Here is a 27,524-nt window from a genome sequence, read left to right as displayed (position 1 = left end):
TACTGGAGGTTAGTATCATTGTTTGTCATTTCTAGATGTAATTCCAAGATTTCAAGATTTCTTCATTCCATAGCATTGTATTTGACCCATGGACCAAGAGCGCTTTCCAATGGGCCTACTTGAACAAAAATTCTGACCGTGTTTTGGATCTGCAAGGACAGGAATTAAGAATATTTCTCAACATTTCTTGCCAACATATAGGAGGACTCTGATAAAGAGTTGTTAAGTAAACATATACAGTTGGAAATATTCAACTACTGTTTGCTTTATGTTATAAACAGGATGCCCTCTTAACATCTTCTCCTCAACTTAAGGACAACCAGTTAAGAACCAAACCCAGTAAAGCTGGGTTTTCGAGTGGAAGACACATCTCAGATTTCATCACTGAAGTATAAGGAAAAATGGCATTCACATAGCACACATTCATTCCTCTAAATGAGAAAATCCATATCATCATCCTGAAGAAGTTTTAGTAACTCGAGCACAGTAGAAAAACTTTAACTAGATTCAGCATAACATTTTTATCTTTCTCTGGGATGGTTCTCGTGAGTACCAAGTGTGTAAAGATTTAACCAGCTGAACCCTGTAAACATAAAATTTTTTCCCCAAACATGACAGCACATTCTCTTCATTTACCATTAACAAAGGAAACCAAACAGGAGTTAGAGAACAGGAGAGAGACACTGCTGGCCCTGTACAGTGAGCAAAACGAGATGAACGGGCACAGACCCAGACAAGTCCCACTGGACATAAAAATAGAATTTTCAGTGACAACATTCTTCTCCTAAAGCAAGCAGGCAAAGCACGACACTGAACTAACCATAGCACATATGAACTTATCTAAATTACAAGAGGTCATTTCCTATTCTTGAGCAGATACCTGTGGTATTTATATATAGTTCCTTTCAAATCAGAATTTGGGTTTTTCACATTATAATGATTAATCCTGAAGAATCATCTTTATTCTACAAAAACCTAAAAGAATAGGCTCAAAATTCAGGTTAATTATGTGAGGAGTAATAAATGTATGCATTTCAATAAGTGAAGGAAAACCAGGGCAGGGGAGGAGCATAAATGTAAGAAAGGAAAATAAATCACACAATATCAAATAACCACAAGAAAAAAAATAAGAAAAATTTAGATCAAAATTATAGCTAGAAATCCAAGTAAATATTAGGATGTGCACTGAAAGAGTCTTTAAAAGGGTACCAGGATATAAGCAGGATATAAGCAGTAGCTAAAATTATATTCATAATAAATCAGACATATATTGGATTATAATGTCTGATTCTGAGCTCCATCTCTCAAAAGGATGAGCCAATTTGGGGAAAAAAAATATGTTTAGAGAGAAGTTCCAAAACGTATGAAGAACTACAAGATGGGCTTCTGAAGGATATTTTATTTGGTCTAGAAAAAAAAGAGAGAGTCATAACAACCTAAGCATAACCTTTGCTTTGTGAATATTGAAAATGTTATACCTGCAATAAAGGGTGTATTAGATAAGAAAGTCTTATGTTACTGATGTTGCAAAGGAGGTTCTGAAAAAGATCATCGAAAATCAGACTTAACTGTTAAGGACGTCTGTGTAATTGCTTCAGTCTTTAAAGATGAGATAGATTCTCATTTGGTTAATATACATCAAATCTTGCCTAAAGGCCATGGAACAAACTGAATGACATAAAAGGATACTTTGTACTCTTTTAATGGGTAACACAACAGTGATTAGGCCAGGGAATCAGGTTACAGTATTAATTACATAATTTAAGTAACCATATAGTATAAGGGCAAGTAGAATTTATGATATGAAGTGTACTAAATGATATATAAAAAAGAAGTAGTATCACTAGAAGTCTTTGCTCATTACTCAGGATATGAACTAATTAGAAACCTTATAGTAATACAATAATATGATTTCAATTAAAATGGACCATTGGTTTGAGAAAGTAATTTAATCATCCATTTGTATTCTCTAAAGGATTTTCTTGAAAGATAATGGCTAACCTACACCTTTCAAGGTATCTCTATTTAAATTCCAAGAGTTACAGGGCTAGGATGTTTCTTACTATAATCTATAGCTTCCAGATTGAAAATTAACAAAGGTCACAAAAGCTCAATGAGGGATTGGAACAAAAACTATTTTTATGAGAGAGTTAGGGGAGATCAAGGACAGATAGATCATAAGGAAAAACAAGCAAAAACATGTTGAAAGACTAACTTTCCAAAACAGCCTTTCTGAAAACAAGTCTGTCTGGCAAGACATAGATCTCTGAAAAAATAATTGAAGACTTTTTTTTAAACTTGGTCTAAGCTTATAAAATTATCATTTAGGAGAAATTCTTTGTGCATAAGCAAATCAAAGTTATGACTCATGCAGCATTCCAATTATATCCAAACCGCTATTAGAAGAATGATGGGATATGAAAATATGGACACACCAGGAAAATTTTTAGAGAATGCATGGTCCTAATCCTAGAAGATTTGTTAGTAACCCAAGGCATTTATAGAGCATTCGTAACTCTATTAACTATTCATCCGTTCTTGCTGATGATACATCTCTGAATCTACAGAGTGAAATCAATAAACAACAGTGCTCACATTGTGGAGTATTAATATTGGAACACATCATAAATTCCCAGAGCTATCTTCCCTAAAATGTTTATAGTTAGGGAGTTACTCAGTTTCAGAAAGCACTTCAGAAATAGACTAACCTTTTTCATGGCAAATGCTTCAACTCTCTTGTCAGTCAGTTTAATAACAACTGTAATTCAAAAAGATGCAAGTGTCTGGTCACTTACCCAAGAAGAAGGCGAAAAGACCAGCATAAAAACTTGAAAGATGGAGACTTCAAGTTATGACATAAAGCCACTTGGATGTTTTCTTTATAGTTATTTAATAAAAATATATGCAAATGGATCTAAATAAAAACAGAAATCTATAGAATGAAATAGTCATGTTCTGGTAATTTTAGGTGGACAATTGCAAAGAGAAAATAAATAGCAACCAGGGTTTTTCTTCATCTTAAAGAACCCGAAGCCTTAAACTTGAGACATTCTTTTATTTTTTTCATAATTTTCTCTTTCTTTACCTCCTCTTCCTCTGGGCTTTCACAGAATTATGCTCTTAAGTAGACATTCATATGCACCAGCATCTAATCTATTTCACAGTGCTAGGGATCAAACCTAAGGACTTATATATCCAATGCAAGCTCTTTACTGTTGAGCTACACCCCAACTCATGACCCTCTTTAAATCATGTCTAGCATGCAAGTTTTAAAACTGAAAGAGAAAAATCTCTTTCAAAAATATGACCAAAACAAAAGCTTCACTATTGTATAGCTTTATTGAGGTATAAATGAGAAACAACAAACTACATATATTTAAAGTGTATCATGTGATGAATTTTGGCATGTGTGCATCCATGAAACCATTACCACAATCAAACTGACAAACATTTCCATCACCCTAATTGTCCCTTACTCCCATTCCCAACCCCCATCACCATACAACCACAAGCCTTCTATCACTATGAGTTAGTATGCATTTTCTACAATTTTATAGAAACAAATCATACAGTATGTGCTCTCTTTCATCTGGCTTCTTTTACTTAGCACAATTATGTTAGAATTCATAGATACTGTCTGTGTCAATAGTATCAAGATTTTTTCTTTTTATGTCTTAGTGTTCTACATGGAAATATTACAACATGCTTATCAATTCTTCTGTCATTTTAGTTGTTTCTAGTTTGATTCTTTTACAATAATGGATTCTAGGATTACTCACAAGTTTTTGAATAAATAAAAAATAAAGTTTTTGATAGATAAATAGGTGTGTAGTGATCAGGTTGTGTGACAGGTGTATGTTAAATTTTTTAAGAAAGTGCCAAAATATTGTGTCAAAGTTTGTACTATTTTACATTTTTCAGTGAGAGAATATTAGGGTTCTGGTAGCTACACATGTTTGCCAATACTTAGTATGGCCAGTATTTTAAATTTGAGCCCTCTGGGTAGGTCGTGTGGTGATATCTCATTGTGGTTTAATTTATATTTCCCTAATTACAAATGATGTATACATCTTTTATGGAGATGCTGGCCAATGGTTGAAATTTTATTTTTATTTTGGGTTTAATTTTTAAAATTTTTATGGGCAATAAAATTTACTACTTTTGGTGTACAGTTCTATGGGTTTTGACTTTGTACAACCACTAGTGTGATCAAGATACAGAACAGCTCCTCCAAGTCTTAGAATCCCCTCTTTGTAGCAGACCCCCAACCACCAGCCCTAAATTCTGGGCACTACAGGCCTGATGTTTGCTCCTACAGTTTTGTTTTTTCCAAACTATCACTTAAATGTAATCGTACAGGGCATGGCCTCAGAATCCAGCTTCTTTCACTGTCACTTATCATGGTGCATTTGAGATTCATTCATGTTGCTGTGTTTGTCAATCCTTCCCTCCCTTTTATTTATTTTTTTGTCCATTCTTTTTTATTGATTTTTTAAAAAAATAAATAACAGCAGAATGCATTACAATTCTTATTACACATACACAGCACAATTTTTCATATCTCTGATTGTATCTAAAGTATGTTGACAACAATCTGTGTCTTTGTACATGTACTTTGCATAATGATGTCCATCACATTCCACCATCCTTGCTAATCCCCTGCCCCCTCTATTTCCCTCCCACCCCTCTGCCCTATCTAGAGTTTGTCTATTCCTCCCATGCTCTCCCTCCCTACCCCACTATGAGTCAGCCTCCTTATATCAGAGAAAACATTCGGCCTTTAGAACACTAATCTCTAGGGTATATAAAGAACTCAGAAAGCTAAGCATCAAAAAAACAAATAACCCAATCAACAAATGGGCCAAGGACCTGAACATACATTTCTCAGAAGAGGACTTACAATCAATCAACAAATATATGAAAAAATGTTCACCATCTCTAGCAATTACAGAAATGCAAACCAAATCTACTCTAAGATATCATCTCACTCCAGTCAGAATGGCAGCTATTATGAAGACAAACAATAATAAGTGTGGGCGAGGATGTAGGGAAAATGTATACTCATACATTGCTGGTGGGACTGCAAATTGGTGCAGCCGATATGGAAAGCAGTATGGAGATTCCTTGGAAAGCTGGGAATGGAACCACCATTTGACCCAGCTATCCCTCTTCTTGGTCTATACCCAAAAGACTTAAAAACACCATACTACAGGGACACAGCCACATCAATGTTTATAGCAGCACAATTCACAATAGCTAAACTGTGGAGTCAACCTAGATGGCCTTCAGTGGATGAATGGATAAAAAAAAATGTGGCACTTATACACAGTGGAATTTTACTCAGCAATAAAATAGAATAAAATCATGGCATTTGCAGGTAAATGGATGGCACTGGAGAGAATAATGCTAAGTGAAGTTGACCTCCCTTTTATTTAGAGCTAATTTACTGCTTATTGCATTCCATTTGCATGGATGAACAAATCTTGTCTATCCATTCACCCGCTGAAGAACATTTGTGTTATTTCCAGCATCTGGTAGTTAATAACTCAGTTATGTACATTCATGTGTAGGTTTTTGTGTACAAAAATGATTCATTAATCTTAAGTAATTACTTAGGAGTAGGATGGCTAAGTTTTATGGTTAAAATTTCTTTAATTTTATTTAAAAAGTACCAAAATATTTCCAAGGAAGTTGTACTATCTTGAATTCCCACTAGCAACACAATCTCCATATCCTTCCAATCCTGGTATTGTTAGATGTAAAGTTTTTTTTTTTTTAATTTTAACCTTCCTAATAGATAAGTAATGGTATCTCACTATGATTTTGATGTGTATTTCCTTAGTAACTAATGATGTTAATTACCTTTTCATGTAGTTATTAGCCAACCACATACCTTCTTGTTCTATTTAGTTTTTACAAAGTTCAGTGAATTCAAAGGGGGAAAGTCTTTTCAATAAATACTACTGGAAATTTTGGATAAAATTCCTCAATAGGACACCCATAGCATAAGAGTTAATAACAAGAATCAACAAATGGGACTTACTTAAACTAAAAAGTTTTTTCTCAGCAAGAGAAACAATAAGAGAGGTAAATAGGGAGCCTACATCATGGGAACAAATTTTTACTCCTCACACTTCAGATAGAGCCCTAATATCCAGAGTATACAAAGAACTCAAAATATTAGACAATAAGATAACAAATAACCCAATCAACAAATGGGCCAAGGACCTGAACAGACACTTCTCAGAGGAGGACATACAATCAATCAACAAGGACATGAAAAAATGCTCACCATCTCTAGCAGTCAGAGAAATGCAAATCAAAACCACCCTAAGATACCATCTCACTTCAGTAAGACTGGCAGCCATTATGAAGTCAAACAACAACAAGTGCTGGTGAGGATGTGGGGAAAAGGGTACACTTGTACATTGCTGGTGGGACTGCAAATTGGTGCAGCCAATTTGGAAAGCAGTATAGAGATTCCTGGGAAAGCTGGGAATGGAACCACCATTTGACCCAGCTATTGCCCTTCTCGGACTATTCCCTAAAGACCTTAAAAGAGCGTACTATAGGGATACTGCTACATCGATGTTCATAGCAGCACAATTCACAATAGCTAGACTGTGGAACCAACCTAGATGCCCTTCAATAGATGAATGGATAAAAAAAAATGTGGCATTTTACACAATGGAGTATTACTCTGCACTAAAAAATGACAAAATCATGAAATTTGCAGGGAAATGGATGGCACTAGAGCAGATTATGCTAAGTGTAGCTAGCCAATCCCTAAAAAACAAATGCCAAATGTCATCTTTGATATAAGGAGAGTAACTAAGAACAGAATAGGGAGAAAGAGCATGAGAAGAAGATCACCATTAAACAGGGTCGAGAGGGGGGAGGGAAAGAGAGAGAGAAGGGAAATTGCATGGTAAAGGAAGGAGACCCTCATTGTTATACAAAATTACATATAAGAGGAAGTGAGGGGTAAGGGGAAAAAACAAGAGAGAGAAATGAATTACAGTAGATGGGGTAGAGAGAGAAGATGGGAGGAGAGGGGAGGGGAGGGGAGAGGGATAGTAGAGGATAGGAAAGGCAGCAGAATACAACAGACACTAGTATGGCAATATGTAAAAAAGTGGATGTGGACCCAATGTGAATCTGCAATATGTATATGGGGTAAAAATGGGAGTTCATAATCTGCTTGAATCAAATGTATGAAATATGATATGTCAAGAGGTTTGTAATGTTTTGAACAACTAATAATAAAAAAAATTAAAAAAATAAAAAAAAACAATAAAGGAAAGGGGAACAGAAAAAAAATAATTATATAGAAACAAATTCTCAATCTATGATTTGAATCATGTACAAAAATGTACTCAAAACCAATTGTACACTGAAATATAAAATTTAAAATTACAAAATTTCTAGAAGAATACCTTTGTGACCCCAAGTCTGGCCAAATTTTTTTAAGATAAAAATATAAACCATAAAGAAATACAGGATAAATTGGACTTCATCAAAATTTAAAACTTCTCTTCAAAAAATACTATTGAAAGAAAGAAAAGATAAACCATATTTGCAAAGCACATATGTACTGAAGGATTTGTACCCAGAATATCTAAAGGACCCTCTAAATTTAATAACGATCCTAAATATTATAAAATAGCCAAAAGCTATGAACAGACCCTTCACCAAAGAAGACACATAAGTAACAAATACTTCAAAAGATGCCAACTCTCATTATTTACTAGAGATATTCAAATTAAAACCACAATGGGATACCAAACACATGTATCTATTATATCGGCTAAAATTAGAAAGACTGATTATGTAAGGCTTAATATAGCTGTGGAAAAGAAGTAACTCCTCTCTGCACACGGGGGAACATGAAACGGTATGATCAATTTGGAAAACAAGGTAGCTAAGAGAAACATAAGCACGTCTACACAAAATTCTGAACCTGAAGGTTCATAGCAGCTTTACCTCTAGTAATCCAAAAGTAAAAAATCCCTGTCCATCAACAGGTGAATGGGTATATATACTGTGCTTCCAAAATTCTGCAAAGGCACCAAAATACAAAATAGATAGTTTTAAAATTGCAAACATAATATCTACGAAGTAAAGGGAATCTACTATGTAACACCCAATCTCATCCAAGTGATAAACAAGAGGTAAGCAAACACGAAGCATCATTTCCTCATTATACAAACAACAAGTGCAGATCTTACCTATATATTTATAGCCTTCTTCTCCATTTACTATGGGTCTCAGCCAGGTTGACTTTAGTCTGCCTTTGTTGCCCACATGGGCACCTTTCGGAGGATAGAGCATAAATAACAGTTCAATTGCCTGGGTCCTTTTGATCACTTCAGGATGTGTTAGTGACTTATCTGTGAAAAAAAAAGGAAAAAAAGAATATAAAAGCAGAAATTTTTAAGTTTTAGACATTTACAGTATATCTAACATGTTTAGTTTGGGGCATGCAAATTAGAAGCTACTGATTTGAAAACTAAGTGTTACATTGAAACTACAGATTTTCTGTCATCAAAGTTTCTTTGCCAAAAATCTTACTGTTCATATAATTCCTTGAAAAAATTAAAGAGTAAAGGCTTTACTAATATCATCTTCAAGTGCTACCACTTTGCTAAAACTATAGAAAAAAATTAAAATAACCAATGAACAGCATTCACATTGTACATTCTATAACATAATGATATATTTTTAATTGCTATGAAACAATGGAATCAGATTAATCTGACAAAATTGTTATAACTAAACATAAAGTTTCATAAACTGGAAATACTTAAAGAATTAATAATTTTAGTCTATGGATTTTAAGAAAATATAAAAATGTATATGCTGTAATTGATTTTTTTAATCTGACAAACATTTATATAGCACTTATTAGATACAAAGATTACTTCTTTAAGTGCATAAAAATATTAACACTTTTAATTATCATAATGTACCAATAAAGTAGGTACTGTTATTGTTGTTTCTGTTATGTGAAGAAACTGAGACCCAGAGAAGTTAACTTGCTTAGATCTTTCTGTAAATGCATCAGGTAGGATATGGATATTTAAGGATATTTGCCAACAAATCTTTGTCAATTGAACATGACCTGCATTAACTAGATGTGAAAACTGGAATTAAAAATCAATTTAAATTGTAGAGTGAAAAATAAAATTTGGCTATGGCCTTTGGACCTCCAGTTCACAATTTCCATTTTTGGTTGCTAAGTCAGTGCCTTAAAATTCAATGGGTCAGTCTTCTGAGCAATTAAAGTGCCTCTACCTAAGAAAGATTTCAAAGACAACAGATAGGCTGATAATGCAAACCTCCATTTAAAATCTTGCTATGTTTTCCTTCCTTCCTTTCCTCTTATTTGCCTTTATTTTGTTAAAAGTCACATGTTCTGGTAAAGTAACAGACAGTATGGTATAATGATTAAGAAAGTAGATTTCTGCTAGCCTGGTTCTGTGGCACATGCCTATAATCCCAGGGGTTTGGGAGGATCTCAAATTCAAAGCCAGCCTCAGCAAAAGCGAAGTGCTAAGCAACTCAGTGAGACCCTGTCTCTAAATAAAATACAAAATAGGGCTGGGGATGTGGCTCAGTGGGTGAGTGCCCCTGAGTTCAATCCCTGGCACCCTTTCCCCTCATACCAAAAAAAAAAAAAGAAAAAGAAAAGAAAGAAAATAGATTTCAATTTTCTGATACTGGCATGGAGTCAGCTATCAATCTATTATCTTACAGCTCCAAATCCAACCTTCCCTTACCTGAGAGACTAGGACATTTTTACCTGCCTGTGGCATTATTTTAGGTGTCAACCACAAATGGCAGTCAAGTGAACTAGAGAATGAAGGGGATCTTCTTGGTTCTGGATGCTTCTTTTGGCAGGTTCCTGTGGTACACAGTGGCCAGCCAGGAATGGCAGCTTCCCTGGCACCCTCCAGGACACAGCTTTCCTCTCCCACCACTGGGAGCTTCCTAGAGAGGTCCACGTGCAGGACCTTTCTATAAATGGGTTTCCCGTGAGCACCATAGTGTGATATCTCCCTAGGGACAGTTTTCTCAAGAACCCTAGAAAGGGACTTTTCATGAAACTAACTAGCATGTCCCCTCAGAAGATTCTCCACCATTGACTGAGCCACAGCTACACCTCCTCCAAAACGAAAACACCCTGACATAAGTTCATTGTGGGAGCCAGTGGCCTTCTTTAAAATTTCTTCTTTCCATAGGTATTCTGCCTCAGACAGAATTGGAGTGGCTACTACCTATACCTGCCTTTCTCAATTCTGTAGAGTTTTTTTATGCCTTAGTAGATAATAACAGTTACCTCAATCCCTGTCATAGTTAAAAACTGTTCTTGCTCAAATTACTACATATTTTTTGCCTCTTGACTGGACCCAATCTTATACAGCTAGTCTTGAGTTCTAATTCTTGAACCATCTTTAGTAGGATTTGGAATATTAAACAAATCAATTATCTCCAAGTGATTTATTAACTTCTTCAGTTTTTGTTAGATGAAATGATATATAAGCACTAGATATGTGCATTTCTAATTTTCTAATTATTATTATTTCAACAATAATAAAAATGAGTTGGAAATAAATATGCTATTTCTTTCTTTTTTCTTTTCAATTTTCATTTTTTTTTTTTTTTGGTGGTTGGTCCTGGGGATTGAATCCAGTAGGGCTCTACTATTAGCTACATACCCAGTCCTTTTATTTTACTTTATTGTTTTTGTTTTTGAGACAGGGTTTCATTAAGTTGCATAGGCTGGCCTTAAACTGCCTCAGTCTCCAGAATAACTGGGATTATAGGCATGTATCCCCAATCTGGCTGCATCTTTTGATTAGAAATATATTATAGAACTCTTGGCTATTTCTTTTTTATATATATCTGGGATTGAACCCAGGGGTGCTCAACCACTGAGCCACATTCATAGCGACCCCGCCCCCATCATGCTTTTTAATTGTTTATTTTGAGACAGGATCTTGCTAAGCTACTTAGGGTCTTGAGGAGTTGATGAGGCTGGCTTTGAACTTGTGATCTTCCCACAGCAGCCTCCAGAACCACTGGAATTACAGGTGTGTCCCCACCCAACCAGGCTGTTTCTTTTCTAAAATGGGAAACTTAAAAATTATTCTCTTCTAACAAAAAAAAAAATCAAACCCAAAACACCCTGACATACGTTCAGATATATATAGATAATAAATATATCACCTACACATTGTAGATTCCTTTTCCTCATATGTCAACAGAAGAAAAAGAAACTAGGACTGTTGTAAAGCTGAAGAGTAAACCCTGAATTACCTTTTGGCCCTGCTCAGACTTCAAGAAGTTGAGCAGGGGAGATCCTAGGCAGTGGGGGTCACTTTTCCAGTTGTGAAGGAGGTGAAGGATGAAGAGTTACATCACAAGAAACCACATAGCTAAACTAAATACAACCCCCAAGTTTGTCGTAACATACAAAATAAGGAAATAAAATAGTTCAGGGCTTCTTTCTGAAGTCATAAAGAAAAAAGAAAAAAGAAACCAAGTAGGACAAACTAGGAATAACTGCTGTGCTTAGTGAAGGACCACATTGTTCGTAAGGCTTCTGCCCTCCAGAGCATTTGTGTCTAATTCCCTCAGCTTAACATCGATGTTTAGTAACTTTATTTCATAGGATTATACTGATTAGTTTTAATAAAGCACTTCATTTTTTCCATAAAGACAAATGCTTCAATTTTAGGCAAATAAAATGTCTACACTAAAATCTAAATGGAGGTAAATGTCGCACTGCCACTTTCTGTTACTGGCTTTCTCTTACTGGCTAAATTTATCTCCAAAAATAAAAAGGTATACTTCATACTAACACCAAGATCACAAGCTAAAAAAGATGGGAACAGGTAATGTAGGCTTTCTTCTACTGTGAATATTATGCATTCATTAAAATGCTGATGTAGCTCTCATGGACCTGATCAGTCACGTGAGGTTTTCAGTAGAAGGCTACCATACATGAGCTTGAACAGGAAGACAAATCATCTATAATTCACTGAAAACGGCCAGTTTCTAAATGCTCTGCTTTTACTGTCTTGTCACCATATGGTTAAAGCACTTTATGTTGCATTCATTTTCTTTGATTTGAAAAAATGAATGCCATACTTTTTTGTCATGTCATTTTTATCTAAGCTTTTTTCTGTTCATTAGTAAGTTTAAGAATATCAATTTATCAATAAGAAAAATTACATATGCCTTAGATAAGAGAAAGTAAATCTAAAGCTGTCCCATTCTTAAAATAATGCAACTTTCTTAATGTTAATTTCTTTTAAGCTGAAATATAAGGTGTTAAAGGTCACTGAGAGAGGAAAAGGAACATTAAGATTTAACACCACAGAATAAAATGGTTAAGAAGAAAGTTAAACAACATGCTTCAGAAAGACCTCACTCACAGAGATAAAGCAAGGACCACTGATCTCATATAACAATTAAATACTGATATTACTTCATTTACATAAGAGCATAAATGTCTATTAACACCCCAGTGAGAATAAATAATATAAATTAGGACATGAATTTCATTAAAAAGTTGAAATATAACAAATTTTTACTCCAAATCCTTTTAGTTCACAAAAAATGGGTGCATACAAATTTTGCCAGAATGTTTTTCACCAATTAAAAGGCTAAATGTGGAAATCGTGCCTTGATAGACATCTTTATAAATTCAGTCAAAAACCTACTACAAAACAGAAAAAAAAACTAGGTTATTGGAGCCATTCAATTCTTCAATTTATTCAGAAGGTCTCCTTCTTTAGTGGAATAAAATACAAAGAGTTCACAAAAAATAGCTTTTAATTATTATTATTATTATTATTATTATTTATTAATGAATTTATTTTAATTAGGTATAGATGACAGCAGAATGAATTTTGATTCATTGTACACAACTGCATCACTATAGTAATGCAAAGAAATATCTTACTATTTAAATTTTCAGATTTTTTTCTTAGTTTTTAGACTCGTTAGCAAATTAAATACATTGCTTGATATAGAAAGCTAAAACACTTTCGCCCTTTTTGTCTATCTTCATGGAATTCAGACAGAAACACAGATCATATTACTTTACTTAAAAAACTCATATAGTTTCCCAACACTAAATAACTTTGATTAATAATTCTAATGGAATTATGAGTATTCCTTAGGAGGAGCATGTTCTTTCTTTTAAAAGCATGTGTGTGAGTGTGTGTGTGTGCATGCATGTGTGAAAGAGTGTGTGTGTGTGTGTGTGTGTGTGTTGTAAGTGACACGAACTTTGCCTCATAAAAGATTGGAGGAGTACTATCATTAATTTTAAGTACTGTATTTTAATATATGCTCATCATTTTCTCTGAAGGGCTGAGTCTCAAGATGACCAGATTAAACACATTAACAGGACTTCACTGTGACAGACCAAGGACAAGTGCTGCTCCCACCTCAGTCACAACGCTGTCGCTTGTTAAGAATAAGAGTGCCACACAAACTATTTTAAGGTGAGAGCACAGGGACAGCTTTTATTTGGTTTACTATACATAACATACTAGATATTTTTTTTTTTACTTTTTTTGGAAGAGTATTTTAATACATTTACCTTCCAGGTTGGAAGCATAAAATTTCCAATTAAGTGTTGCCACTCTTAATTGTTAAATGAAATTTTAAATACCCTGCCCCCTTGTTTTCTCGCCACAAATACTAGCATTTGGGTCATTTTTCTATATTTATACCACTCCTTTAGGGGCAGGGAGAAAGTCAACCAATCTTGACATTATGCACTACTAATATTAAGTTAAAATGCAGTTGATTACTGAGTTCATTATTTTAAGTATTATTTTTCTAGACTATTCTAATCCCTTAGCAAAAAATAAATGCAATTAACTATAATAGGCTTAACTCTATGCCTTTGCTCAACCATTATGGAAGCCTGACATGCAAAATATGTGTACATATTTTTTAAAAGACTGATCTTACTTTTCATGACTTAGGACTCTTCCTAAATTGGGGAGGCAAAAATAACACCGTGTTATTTTAAACAGTGAAAAAGAAATCCAAATAAGTGAGAATCTTTCATGGTGTGGTTTTCCAACTGAATACCAAATTATTATTTTTTATGTATCTTTAAAATAAATATGCTGCTTTTCAGAACTGGACCATTTCTGGACTTCAGTTGCCAGACTTATTGAGGTTTCACTGGTATGGATGTCTATAATTTGACCTGCTTAGTATTCATAGAAAAGTTAAGATTACTCTAAATTCATTTGGAAACAAAAGTGGGCAAAAAAATTAATAAGACTTTAACTTATTTTAAAAATGGACAATTTCATAGCTTCAATTTATTTATAAGTACCAATGGTAATAATATCCCAATGGGAGTATATCTTAATCTATCAAGAGTGTGTGTATTTGTGTGTGTGTATCTGCATCATTAGTCGAAATTCCCACAACCTCCAACAACTTTGAAGAATTTTGACAGAAACAATAAATTTCAGACCTAAATGAGAGAATTCTTAGAACAGATACATGTAAAATTTCATATTGGTGAAGTCCTGATTGTACCTCATCTTGAGGTACAATTCTTCTTTACCTATGGACCTATGAAACCCAAGAATAAGTTATCTGCTCCAGAATACAACATAAGGTAGGCATAAAATTGGTTTGTACCCAGGCTGCAGTTAATAGTCACAGGCAAAATTTCTTCTAGGGAAGCCTCAGATCTATTTTAAGAATGTTTCAAATGATTATACCAGGCCTGACCAGGTTATCTAGGATAATGTGTGTGTGTGTGTGTGTTACTTGGGATTAAACCCCGGGCTTTGTGCATGCTCGGCTATAGCTCCATCCCCATGATAATCTTCTTTACTTAAAGTCAATTGATTATGTACTTCCATCATATCTATAAAATCCCTTTGTAGCAACATCCGTCTAGAATTTGATTGAATAACTGGAAACCATAGCCTCGTCAAGTTTAGACATCAAAAAGATCATGAGCTTAAGGATAAAGCTTAATGAAGTTAAGGCTATAGAAAGTATTCTTTGGGAATCCAAATCACTTCTCACAGGTGATAACAGCTGGCATCAGATTCCCAAAACAATATCTAATGGAAAAAGAAAAATGTCTATAATGTTCTCAGAAAATTGTGTGACTCATGAAAAATTTCAAAAAAACATTTTTAGGAAATATAGTACCCACAGTCTCTTCTAGGAATACAACAAAACAAAATCAAATACTAAATTTTGTTAAAATACAGCCAACAAAATTGAATCAAAATAGAGAACTAAAGAATGAAGAAGTCAATGGTGAAATAAAAGGAAGGAAGAAAAGGGGAGGGAGGGAGGCAGGAAATGGTAAGCCTTGAACTTGTTTAAACACACAGAAAAATACAGAATTGCAGGATCAAACAACTAAAGGACTTGTTGAAAAAGGAGAAATGTAGAAACCTTGAAATCATGTTTAAATCATAAGCTCTTTTTACAGTTAGGGAGATGTTTGGGAAGAGAAATAAAAGGAAGTATGATTTTCTCGTTTTATCAGTTGGTTGTCAGTGGAGGTTTTTGATAAATTAGGAAATATATAAGTATTTAAATTTCTAAAAGTACTCTTTAGAAGGACCAAAACAAGCACAGAACCACCCCCTGATAAAGCTAAACTTTCAATTGGTAACAAAGTATTTCCGCCGGGCATATCATTACCCTCCAACAATTCAGAGGTTTGGTTACCAATGAAAATGCAAAAGGTTGTACACATACATATTTCTGCTGTCTTCATTCACCAGGTGAATTAAAGGTATTTGGAAGAAAAAAAAAAACTTTGTTTCTTTAATTCTCATTACATAATTTTTTGTAAACAGCACACGTTTAACATAATACGTAAATACATCATTTTAAGCTATTGTCTAGATCTAACCAAATGTTTAATAATAAATTTACCTAACAATTTGCATTTGGGAGAAAACAGCGAAATTTAAATGTTTTGGGCATGCTGTTTCTTGGAAATACAAAGCAAGGGTTATTTCCCCTTGGGTTGTTTTTTTTTTTTTTCCTAAAAGACCAAGATTAATTGCTTGAATAAAGATAGGCCTATGTAATTTATAAATGTGTATGTGGTCCACTGCACGGTATTTAATTTCTTTCATAGGATAACAAGCTTAAAGGATAAAGAAAATTAGAGACCTGCTATCTCCATTTTAATGGGGCTTTAAAGAAGATTTTCTAAAAAAATATAATGAAACTAAAGAAAAACAGATTAACAGGCATTAAGATAAAATGAATTGGCAGAAATAATAAACAGATTGTTTTTAGTAGTCCATGGCAAATTGACAGGAGATATTAGTTAAATTGATAACAAATATGAGCCCAACATATTGTATTATCTTGAGGAAAGGGGGAAAGTTCATATAATATACTCTAGGAAATGATTTCAGATAATCTTCAGAAATAGTACAAAATGAAGAAAATAGATGAATTTGACTAGATGAATAGAGAACTTAGGGGCTGGGGATACAGCTCAGTGGTAGAGCATGTGCCTAGTATGTGTCAGGCCTGGGAAGGAAGGAGGAGCCCTGAGAAGAAGGAAGGGAGGGGGAAAGGAAGGAAGAAAGGAAGGAGGGGCTATTAATTAAATGACTCTCTTATCCATCAAACGATTACTCCTCTTCGAGTTAGAAATACCTTTTATAAGCATCATATATAAAATGTTTTAAATACACTGTGATTTGCTCATAGTTGCAATGTTCATTATTTTTCTTTAACTCTGAAACCTAGAGACATTTTATTGACATAACCAGCTTCCCCTGTGAACAATATAACCTGTAGACAGATTTTCCAGAGCACATACATCCATGTCTCCTTAGTTAAAAAATTAGTATTAACTAAACCTACGTGCCTGAGAGATTGGTAACTACACATTCAACAAAGCAACAAGGTAGGGCTAATCTGGATTCCTCAGGCTCATGGAAGTGTGTTGTGTCTGTGTTTAGATATATATTCATGTATATTTCTGAGTTTTAGACATATATTTCTCATATTGGTTATCATGCAGTTAAGCTTATATACATTCCATATTCCAGGTATCTGAGTTAAAAATTAATATTGAAGTCAATATAATAAACCAGATACTGGGTTATTAAAAATATGATTCTAATAAAAGGAAATTATAAGATCTAATACACAAGGCTGGGGATATAATCAGTGGTAGAGCTCTTGCTTAGAATGCAAAAGACCCCAGGTTTAATCTCCAGCAACACACACACACAAACACACATCAAACATACAGGTCCCACCTGCTGGTCAAAATGATACCTTTCAGCTAATTTAATAGCTCTGCTAAACTTGCCTGTGCTTAGGGTAATTGTTATCTTCATTGGGTAATTAAAAAAAAAAGATTCCATGACTTTGCCATTTTTATTCAAATTGTTTCTCATGCATCCCATTCATAACAGGCTAACTGCTGTGTCTCTGATGATATATCCCCAAATCTGAAATCTTCCACTGGAATTTTACAGGATGTTTATATTTCAGGCTATATTGGCATGTTTTACTCAGAATTGCAGTTGAAAATAAAAAGAGAATATCTATTTTCCCTCTGAGAAATAGAACTGTCCCTTAATTTATGTTGCCCTATGATTTTTCTACTGATCTGGTAAAAAAAAATTCAAGATAATTTATTTATTATAATCCTAAAGACAGCTTATATTTTATATTTATTTAAGTATCTTGCACATTAAGTCCCCAAAACAAGATGTTAAATTCATCATGTTAAAATAAAAGAATTCTAAAATTATTTTTTTATTTATTGAGTAATTCTTAAATTCTAGACACTGTGTTTATTAATAGGAATAAAATAGCTCCTTCATGCAGCTGATGGTCTAATAGGATATGAGATAGGTAATAAAGACATAAATAAACAAATACATACAAATTATTATTTCTGTACCACGGGAAAGGACATAGTGACATTAGAGATGAAAAATAAGACAGTGAGTCATTTGAGATTGGTTTGTAAGAAATTGATTTTTTAGGTATTAAAATCACAAGAGTATTTATAGGGATACAAATATGAAGTATCATCAAGGCACAATGCACAATGTCTAATATCCAATAAATTACCAGCCATGAAAAAGAAATAGGAAAATACAATCCATCCTGAGAGTAAAAATGAATCAATCTAAACAGACCAACAAATAACACAGATGATAGAATTAATAGATAATGACATTAAAAGTTATTATAACACATTGCATATATTTGAGAAGTTGAAGGAAAGATTAAGCATGTTAAGTAGAGACATGAAATAAAGACTAAAGTCAAACACTTGGACATGAAAAATGTCTGAGATATAAAAACACATTTGATGAGATTAATGATAGATCATACACTACATAAAATGGGTGAAATTGAGAACATAGCAATAGAAGTTATGCAAAAAACGAACAAGGAAAGAAGACTTGTAAACACAGTTTCAGTGAACTGTGGAACCAACATCAAGGGCCCTAATATATGTGTTAAGTCCCCTAAAGAGAAGAGTGGAGTACAGACAGAATGGAAAATCTGATGAAATAACATCAAATTTTCCAATGTTAATGAAAATAATAAACTTACAAGTCCAAGAATCTCAATAAACCTCTGGAATAAGAAAAATGAATCAAATTATGGCAAAATATATCAATCAAATTGTAGCAAACTGATGATAAAGAAATAATCTTTAAAGCATTCAAAGGAAAAAAAGACATTTTATAGATTCATAAACAAAGATAAGTATTTGAAACTATGAAGTTTTTAATGCTCTTCCCAAAATAATGGATACAACAAATAGAAAATCAGTAAGAATACAGAAGAATTGAATAACACTATCACCAACTTAGCTACATTGATAAAACACTTAAACTAAGAGCAGCATATCACACATTATTTTTAAAGGCACACAAAATATATTTCAAAATAAATTAGCAAATTTTGAAGTTAAAAAAAGTCTTAATACATTTTAAAGGATTTAAGACGTAGAATGTTTTAAGACTAGAAAGGAATTCAATGAAAAATCAAAAGTATATAGAGTTCAGCAAAATCCTGCAATCTTTGAAAATTACACAAGACACTTTTAAATAACCTCAAGGTCAAAAAATTAGTAAATATTTCGAGCTGAACAAATAAATGAAAACATAATATATTAATATTTGCAGGTTGTCAGAAAAATGATGCTTTGGAATCTTTAATACCAGATGCCTAGATTAGAAAAGAAACATTTCTCAAGCTTTTACCTGAAGTCTCTAGAAAAAGATAGGCAAAATGACACCCAAAGTGATACAGAAGAAAAGAAAAAAATACAGATCAGAGCAGAAAAGAGTGAAATATAAAACAGAAATCAATATAGAAAAATCAATGAAACTAAAGTTGATTCTCTAAGAAGATTAAAAGAATTGGCAAGATTTGAGCCTCAAAATAGAGCACACACACACACACAAAAAAAAAATCCAATATGAGCAGAGAAAAGACCATATCGCTGTAGTATGAACAAGTACTAAAACAACAACAGGAGAATATCATAAACAACTTTATGCCAACAAATTAAAGACTGTAATAAAACTTACAACTGCTTTGAAAGACTCAAATCTCATGAAATGGCTTAAGGAGTATTGGTGTTAGTTCTCCGTTAAAGGTCTTGTAGAACTCGGCCGTGTATCCATCTGGTCCTGGGCTTTTCTTGGTTGGTAGACTTCTGATGGTGTCCTCTATTTCCTTGCTTGAAATTGATATGTTTAAATTGTGTATATCATCCTGATTTAGTGTGGGCATATCATTTGCCTCTTGAAATTTGTCAATGCCTTTGATATTTTCTATTTTTTTTGGAGTACAAATTTTCAAAATAATTTCTAATTATCTCCTGTATTTCTGTAGTGTCTGTTGTGATATTTCATTTTTCATCATGTATATTTGTGATTTGAGTTTTCTCTCTCCTTCTCTTCGTTAGCATGGCTAATGGTTTATCAATTTTATTTATTTTTTCAAAGAACCAACTTTGTGTTTTGTCAATTTTTTTCAATTGTTTCTGATTTGTTTCAATTTCATTGATTTCAGCTCTGATTTTAATTATTTCCCATCTTCTACTACTGCTTTTGGGTTTATCTGTTCTTTTTCTAGGGCTTTGAGATGTAATGTTAGGTCATTGATTTGTTGACCTTTTCTTCTTTTCAGGAATGAACTCCAGGAAATGAGTTCATTGCCCTCACTCCTTCATTCCTCTTAGTACTGCCCTCATAGTGTCCCAGAGATTTTGATATGTTGTATCTGTGTTCTATTTACCTTTAAGGATTTTTAAATCTCCTCCTTCATTTCTTTTGCAACCCATTGTTCATTGAATAGCATATTATTTAGTCTCCAGATATTGGAGTAGCTTTTATTTTTTATCTTATCATTGATTTCTAATTTCATTCCGTTATAGTGTGATAGAATGCAGGGCAGTATTTGAAGCTGATTGGAGAAGAAACCAGCTGTTCAATTGCTAAGTGAACACAACTCCACAAAATCCTCCAGGATCATAAGAGTTCCATGACGAATCCTACCTAGAATTTAAGGGAGAAAGGACCATAGTTTTTTGAAATAACCTTCAGGTATTTGAATAGGAAGAAATGCTTGCCAATCTGTTATTAGACTGAGAATTATTCCAATGTAAAAATAAGATGAAGACATTGCAAGAAAACTACAGAAAAATACTGCTCATGAAACTGATGCAACAATTCTTAAAATTTTTAATAAACTCAATCAGATGTACAGAAAGGATAATAAATCATAAATAAATAGGATTTACCCTCAAGATTCTGGTTTAGTTTTAACAACTAACTTTAAGACTCCAGAAAAGAGCAAATGATTGAAAACCAGTCAAATAAATCCACCATGTCAACAAGATGGCTGGCTGACTGAAAGCTCCTAGCACCTCCCCCCAACACAAAATAACAAACAAGTATACTTCAACCAGAATAGAATCATTAAAGGAAAACACCAGAGAAGTAGCCAGAAATACTGCAACCCATAGAAACCCAAGATAGACAGAACAGAGACGAAAGCACCCTGTCTCTGCTGCCTGATCTCCCCAGATGTGATCACCTGGGTCAGAACTAGAAAGAACCTACCTTATAAGGAGAAAGCAAGCAAGAAGATCCAGCATCCATCATTCCATCAGAGACATCTACAGTCCTCAATACTGGAGACTCCTGCAGCCCTCCTATGCTCTCACCTCAGCCTGGGAAGCTCCCCAGATCCACAAGCTGAGCTATCACAGAGAGAAGCTAAGGCTGTGCCCCTCTGCCCTCATAGTCCACGTGGCTACTACTCTTTAGATGTTGAAACCAGAGCCACAGCTAGGTATACCCTTCTCTGAGCAGGTGAGTAGTCACTTCACGCCTCCATCCCTGAGGCTCAGCAGCCACTACCCCATGGCCACTGCCCACCTAGCAGTACACCATGCTGACTGCTATGCCCTGACCCCTATGGCCAAGCCACTGTCCAGCTTCTCCAGCACCTTCATCCCAGTCAATACTGGACCTTGCTCTTAGGGCTGAACTAATTAGTGTCCTATGCATTGCCACATATGAGATCCCATCAACCACAAAGATATCTTTTGTTGTTATTCCCATTTTACCAAGATTTTCTTAAAGGCTCAGAAAGGTTAAATTTGCTGAATGTCCCACCACTCTAAATGAAGCTATGGTTCCAAACTTAGATATGTCTGATTTCAGTTTGATTTCCCTATGCCATACTCAAAATAATACCACTTTAATTTCTTAAAATGAATATACTTTTTACTCTTTCGCTTGTTTATAACCAGGATTACCAGAAAACTTCGAGAAACTTCTGCTTTTGGACTACATTATAATTAAGACTACCTGGAAAAGTAATGTTCTATTTGTTCCCAAATAAATCTGTGTTGGTCTTAGAAATCTCTCTGGCCTCTGTTATCTCCTGTTAGTTACTGGGGTCACTACCATTGGGAGAGCAAAAACAGTGTTACATAAATGTGCTGTGCAATAGAAAAGATGTACTAATCAGCTTGCCATCTTCTAATCTGTACTTCCAGAGCAGGCAAGGAAGGGGTCGTTTGCCCTGGGATAATTGAAATTAAAGGGATATGAACAGGAAAAGAAGAACTCAAACTATCCCTATTTGCTGATGACATGATGCTATACTTAGAGGATCCAAAAAACTCCACCAGAAAACTTCTAGAATAAATGAATTCAGCAAAGTAGCAGGATATAAAATCAATACCCCTAAATCAAATGCATTTCTATACATCAGTGATGAACCCTCCAAAAGAGAAACTAAGAAAACTACCCCATTCACAACAGCCTCAAAAAAAAAAAAATGGGGAATCAATTTAACAAAAGAGGTGAAAGACCTATACAATGAAAATTATAGACACTAAAGAAAGAAATTGAAGAAGATATTAGAAGATGGAAAGATATTCCATGTTCTTGAATAAGAAGAATTAATATAATCAAAATGGCCATACTACCAAAAGCCTTATACAGGTTTAATGCAATTACAATTAAAATACCAACAACATTCTTCATAGAAATAGAAAAAGCAATCATGAAATTCATTTGAGTTTTAAAATTTCTAATAAATCTGAAGAAATCTAAAACAAAGCCTAAAAATACCAGTTTTTTGCTATTAGTCTGACCAATCAATCCATAAAATAAATAAATGACATCAGAGGTTAGTTGGCTGAAGAAAGAAAAAAAATACAAAAGTGATATCAAAATTGTATAAAATAATTCATGAAAGAAGACTCAAAGGAAATATACCATGATAACTATACTGTGTTTTAGAGATGGGATTTAGGAATAAATTTTAAAATTCTTTTTTTCTGTAATTTCTGTAATTCTATGGCAACCATGCTTCTTTTCAAAACATGGGAAAGAAGGAAAAAGGGCTGTCCACATTTTCAGAGGGAGAATTTTAAAAATCAAAAAATTCACATAGAGTCCCTCTTTTACTTCCTTTTTCCTCCCTGTACATGTCATATTGAGCCCATTTAGGACCAGCCCGGGCAATCCTGGACAAAAGAGAGGGAGAGTGCTATGACTAATAGCCCATGAGGCAGCACAGAGCAGAGCACACAGAGGAGTTCAGAAGAGGGACAGGAATTGAGTCACCCAGGAGACGTAAGCACCCCAGGAGAAGACTTTGAAAATTGTACTGGGAAAACAAACTGAAGAGTCTGAAAAGCACTGAATAGTGCTAATAACTAAGGCACTGTGCTAATCAATTTCCTTAAATTATCCAGGCCATCTGAAAAACAATGTGATTTCTTTACATTAAATTAACAACAAAGAATTTAAGAGAAATTTCCCTAAAGCAGTACACAGTATGTGTAATAAATTATATATATATATATATATATATATATATATATATATATATAAAATTTACAAGCCAAGATTAACGAAAAGCAGTAAGAAATGAGTGAAAACATTGGGAGCATTTAAATTCTAAAATGTAAGATTATTCTCTAATCCTCTTAGTGTTTTTTGATTTTTCTTTAATGCCAGTCTTTTAAAATTAAGTAACCCTGCTGTGTGGTAGGATTTAATTGGTTAATATGTAGTTTGCAAGACAGAAAAACAACTGAGGAGTTCATTTTCTCATAGAAAAGATTAGAAAACAGAGATTCAAACTATTTCATACAATGTTCTTATAGACAAATTAGTTGGGTGTCTTAAATATTCTGAAAGCTAAACCAGAATTTAATAGTTTAGCAGCAAAATCATTTCTCCAAGTGGTGAAGAACAGAGGAATTTAATAATTGATTTATAGGTTGCAAACCAACAAATCTAACCTAAAAAAACTATTTAGTTTCCATTCTCCTCTGTAAAATACTAAGTTTGGGGACTCTGCTTTACCACAGATTAAATAGTTTATCTTTTGGGTGCCCTAGGCAGCCATCCAGTCTAGTAAATGGCGAACGTAAGTCATAACAATAAAGCTAGATGGAGGGTTTCTGTTGTTGCTATTTTACTTTCAGCACCACTAGATTATAGTGCAGTGGGAGTGTGAATCCCTGTCTAATGCCTTCAAAATGTTCCCATATGTTTCATAGAGTGGCTTTGACTAAGTGGAAACAAAAAAGTTCTAAATACCTAAAGAAACATTGTACTCCCTATGCTGAAAGGCTGTATTATGGTCAAATATTCAAGATGGTTATAAAATAACAGTTGCCTCTCTGAAGACACGCCCAGGAGTGATACAAGCAAGAGTGTTCTAGGCTGAGGTTCTTGTCACTTTGTCTCCCCCCAGGGTCAGAGGGTCTTTCTCCACCATTTGCCTTTGTCTTGCCAGTGGCACTTTGGGAGGTACTCACTAAAGGTGGGCTGGCGAGTTAACTGAAAAGAGAACCAAGAAGTAACTACAAAACAAAATTGGGATCCCCCCCTCCTCCAGTTATTTTCCAATATTTTTTATTGTGGGAAAAATATGCATAACCAATGTTTATCATTTTAAGTGTACAGTTCAGTGGTATTAAACACATTCAGAATTTTGCAAACCATCACCATTGTCTATCTCCAGAATTCTCCATTTCATAAAATTGAAATTCTGTACTCATTAAAAAAAAATTCCCCATTCCTCCTTAGCTCCTGGCAACCAGTTTTCTACTTTCAGCCTCTATGAATTTGCCTACTCTATGTAGCTCATATAAATGTGATCTTACAGTATTTGTCTTTTTATGACTTGTGTCACTTAGCACAATGTCCTCGAAGTTCCCATTTTGTAGCATATGTCAGAATTTCCTTCATGTTCCAGGCTGGATAATATTCCCTTGTTTGTCTACACCACATGTTACATATAATGGGCAGTTGATTTGCTTCTATGTTTCAGCTATTGTAAATAGTGCTGTTTTGGACATGGAGTTGCACAAGCCTCTCTTTAAGATCTTTCTTTAAGGGTTTTGCTTTTTGGTTTTTGTGTGTTTTTATTTTTATTTTTTATTTTTTTGGCATATATATCCAAAAGTAGAATTGTTGGATCATAGGGTATAATTAATTCTATTTTTCATTTTTTGAGGAACTGTCATTGTGTTTTCCACAGCAGCTTAACTATTTTATGTACACTTGCTATCTTCTGAGTTTCAGATAGCAGCCATTGTAATATCAAGTACAAGGTTGTATCTCAGTGTAGTTTGGATTTGCGTTTTCCTAATGATTACTGATGTTGAGCATCTCTTCATGTGCTTATTAGCTATTTGTGCACCTTTGGAAAATGTCTTTTCCAGTCTTTTGCCCATTTTTGAATTGGGCTGTTTTTGTGTTGTTGAGTTTTAGAAAAGCCCTACATATTCTGGATGTGAATTCCTAGTAAGATATGATTTTCAAGTATTTCTCCCATTATGTACTGTGCTCATCGTTTCTTAGGCTTTTTATTAATTTTAAAATCTAAGTTTAACTTGATTTCAAGGTTTCAGAAATAAAGCAGATGGATATACACAGCATAGAGTTACTAAGTAAATTTTTAAAGTATCTGAATGATACTAAGCAATGTATTTATGTTGCCTGGCGTTAAAAAGATCTCTGGAATTGAAGACAGACTTGGAGGGGGAGGGTATCACATAAAAGAGGACCAGCAGAAATATACTGATGAAAGAAGAAAGGCAGGAAGAGGAAAAGGGAGGAAGGAGTGAGGGATGGAATCAGAGCAACCCAAGTGTTCAATGGTGGAAGAGAAGGGAGGAAAGGGTCAAGTGATGAAATATGTAAATAAACAAGTAGACACAGAAAGCTCAAATGCTCTTCAATACCCACTGTCAGGAGTGGCGACTGAATTATGGGTCTTGAACTGTCCTGTGACAGAGGCAATACCTCTCTTGGGAACTCTCAGTGGAAAGGCATCAATTTGAGACTGCCAAGTTGCTATGGTGACGCCCTGTTCAATAGGAGGTTCTGTGCCAGCCAGGGAGTTGTTTAGTCCTTGACCTTGAGGTTCAGACACCAGCTGCTCAGCGGGTGGAGAGCCATGGGAGCAAGTTGATAATCATAATTGTGCTGCTCATACTCATGACCTTGTTTCTGCTTACTTTGAAGAAACTTTCTCACAATGAATCCTTTTGGTGTTTATACCTATATAATAAATGTGCTGAGCTTGTTGTGTGTCACCACCTCCCTACCAGGGTTGTAGTCAACCACCAATACCCAGTTTTTTCTCTATTTGTGTGTCTGCTTGTCTTTTCTCCATCTCCTCTCTGCCCAGTCTGGAGACCTGAATTAACAGCTGTGCAGGTTGCAGCAACCCACCTTTGGTACATGAATCAAGAGGTACTGACAATTATTGAGATATTTTATTTCTAATGGAATAAAAGTGCCTACTTTTCAAAAATTGATTTCAAAAATCTTGTTTGCCCCCAAATACTAGCTTCACACAATTTGAACACTTTTTCTGTTAAAGCTGTATGAAAACATTTCATTAAGGTAGTGTTCTAACACATACAGGGTCACCTGGAATGCTGCTGGGCCTGGCAAAGTAACATTAATGACCAATTTCACTATGTTAAAACATCAAAATACTTCCCCTTGATTGGAATTTTAAAAATAACCATTATGCTTATGATCATCTGTCTTTGTTTACATCGGCTTAGATTAGAAAATGTCAAAGAAAAGAAACATAAGAAAATATATTATTTTTTATTTCATTTCCAGTGTCCAAATTAATTGGGAAAAAAGGAAGAAAGACTCCAGCATGGCAAGTTTCTCATCAATAGCAATGTGAAGCCAATTAAAATTGATGGGTAATTTATATACATATCTATCCATCCTGAAGCTATACTGGCAGTGTGGATCATTTTGAAGAGAAGAAATTTCTATCTGAACAGACTGAACTTTATCAAAACTTGGATTAGTCTCGATAGAAATTTCTTGTCTTGTGTCATCCTATAAGGTTGCTTATTATACTGCCAAAGGAGAGAAGTGATATACTGCTGAATAGGGAAGAGATTTAGGGGAGACCATGAGCCCAGAATACAAATGGTCCAAACGGCCTGTGGCATAGACAGAAGAAGATACATAAGAATTCCCTTAGAACTACTTGAAGAAAATCAAATCTAAGGTAGGGAAAGAAGATATACAAAAGCCCAAGACTGTTAATAAGCCAACTCCTATTCTTCAATAGCATAATTTTTAATGAAGTATTAGAAAATGTGAAGGTGATAATCCTACCCTATAAAATTGGATATTTTTAAAGGCTCTATCTATTATGTATGTCCTACCACCTCTTTAGATAAAAAACCCTTAAAAGGGTTTTCCTTGTAATTTCTATTAAGCAACCTATGAATTACTTGGAGATCTTGTTAATATTAATATTCATATCTGTTCTGCCCAAATGCAGAGTATGATTTGGCAGGTCTGGTGTGTAGCCTGGAACTCTGCATTTCTAACACAAGCCCAAGTGATATGGATGTTGCTGATATCAATGCACTTTGAGTGCAAAGGTTCTCATGGGCTGACTTTGCAAGAAAAGAATCTTTGTCA

The 27,524-nt window shown here is 34.3% G+C and overlaps 1 protein-coding gene across 1 annotated transcript in view; it reads right to left on the bottom strand.

The window, feature by feature from the left end:
• Iqcm (IQ motif containing M) overlaps nt 1–27,524 on the bottom strand; it is a 192,497-nt gene that overhangs the window by 66,468 nt on the left and 98,505 nt on the right. Inside the window, exon 6 of the mRNA XM_046459163.1 lies at nt 8,229–8,390. Within this exon, the coding sequence (XP_046315119.1) occupies nt 8,229–8,390 (162 nt within the window). The remainder of the gene's footprint in view (nt 1–8,228; nt 8,391–27,524) is intronic.

This window comes from Marmota monax, unplaced genomic scaffold, assembly GCF_021218885.2.
Source record: "Marmota monax isolate L192 unplaced genomic scaffold, Marmota_monax_Labrador192_F-V1.1 WCK01_AAM20220418_F8-fsc00002, whole genome shotgun sequence".
NCBI lineage: Eukaryota > Metazoa > Chordata > Mammalia > Rodentia > Sciuridae > Marmota > Marmota monax.
Note: the sequence above shows the minus strand (reverse complement) of the source record. Positions and strands in the feature narration are given on the sequence as shown.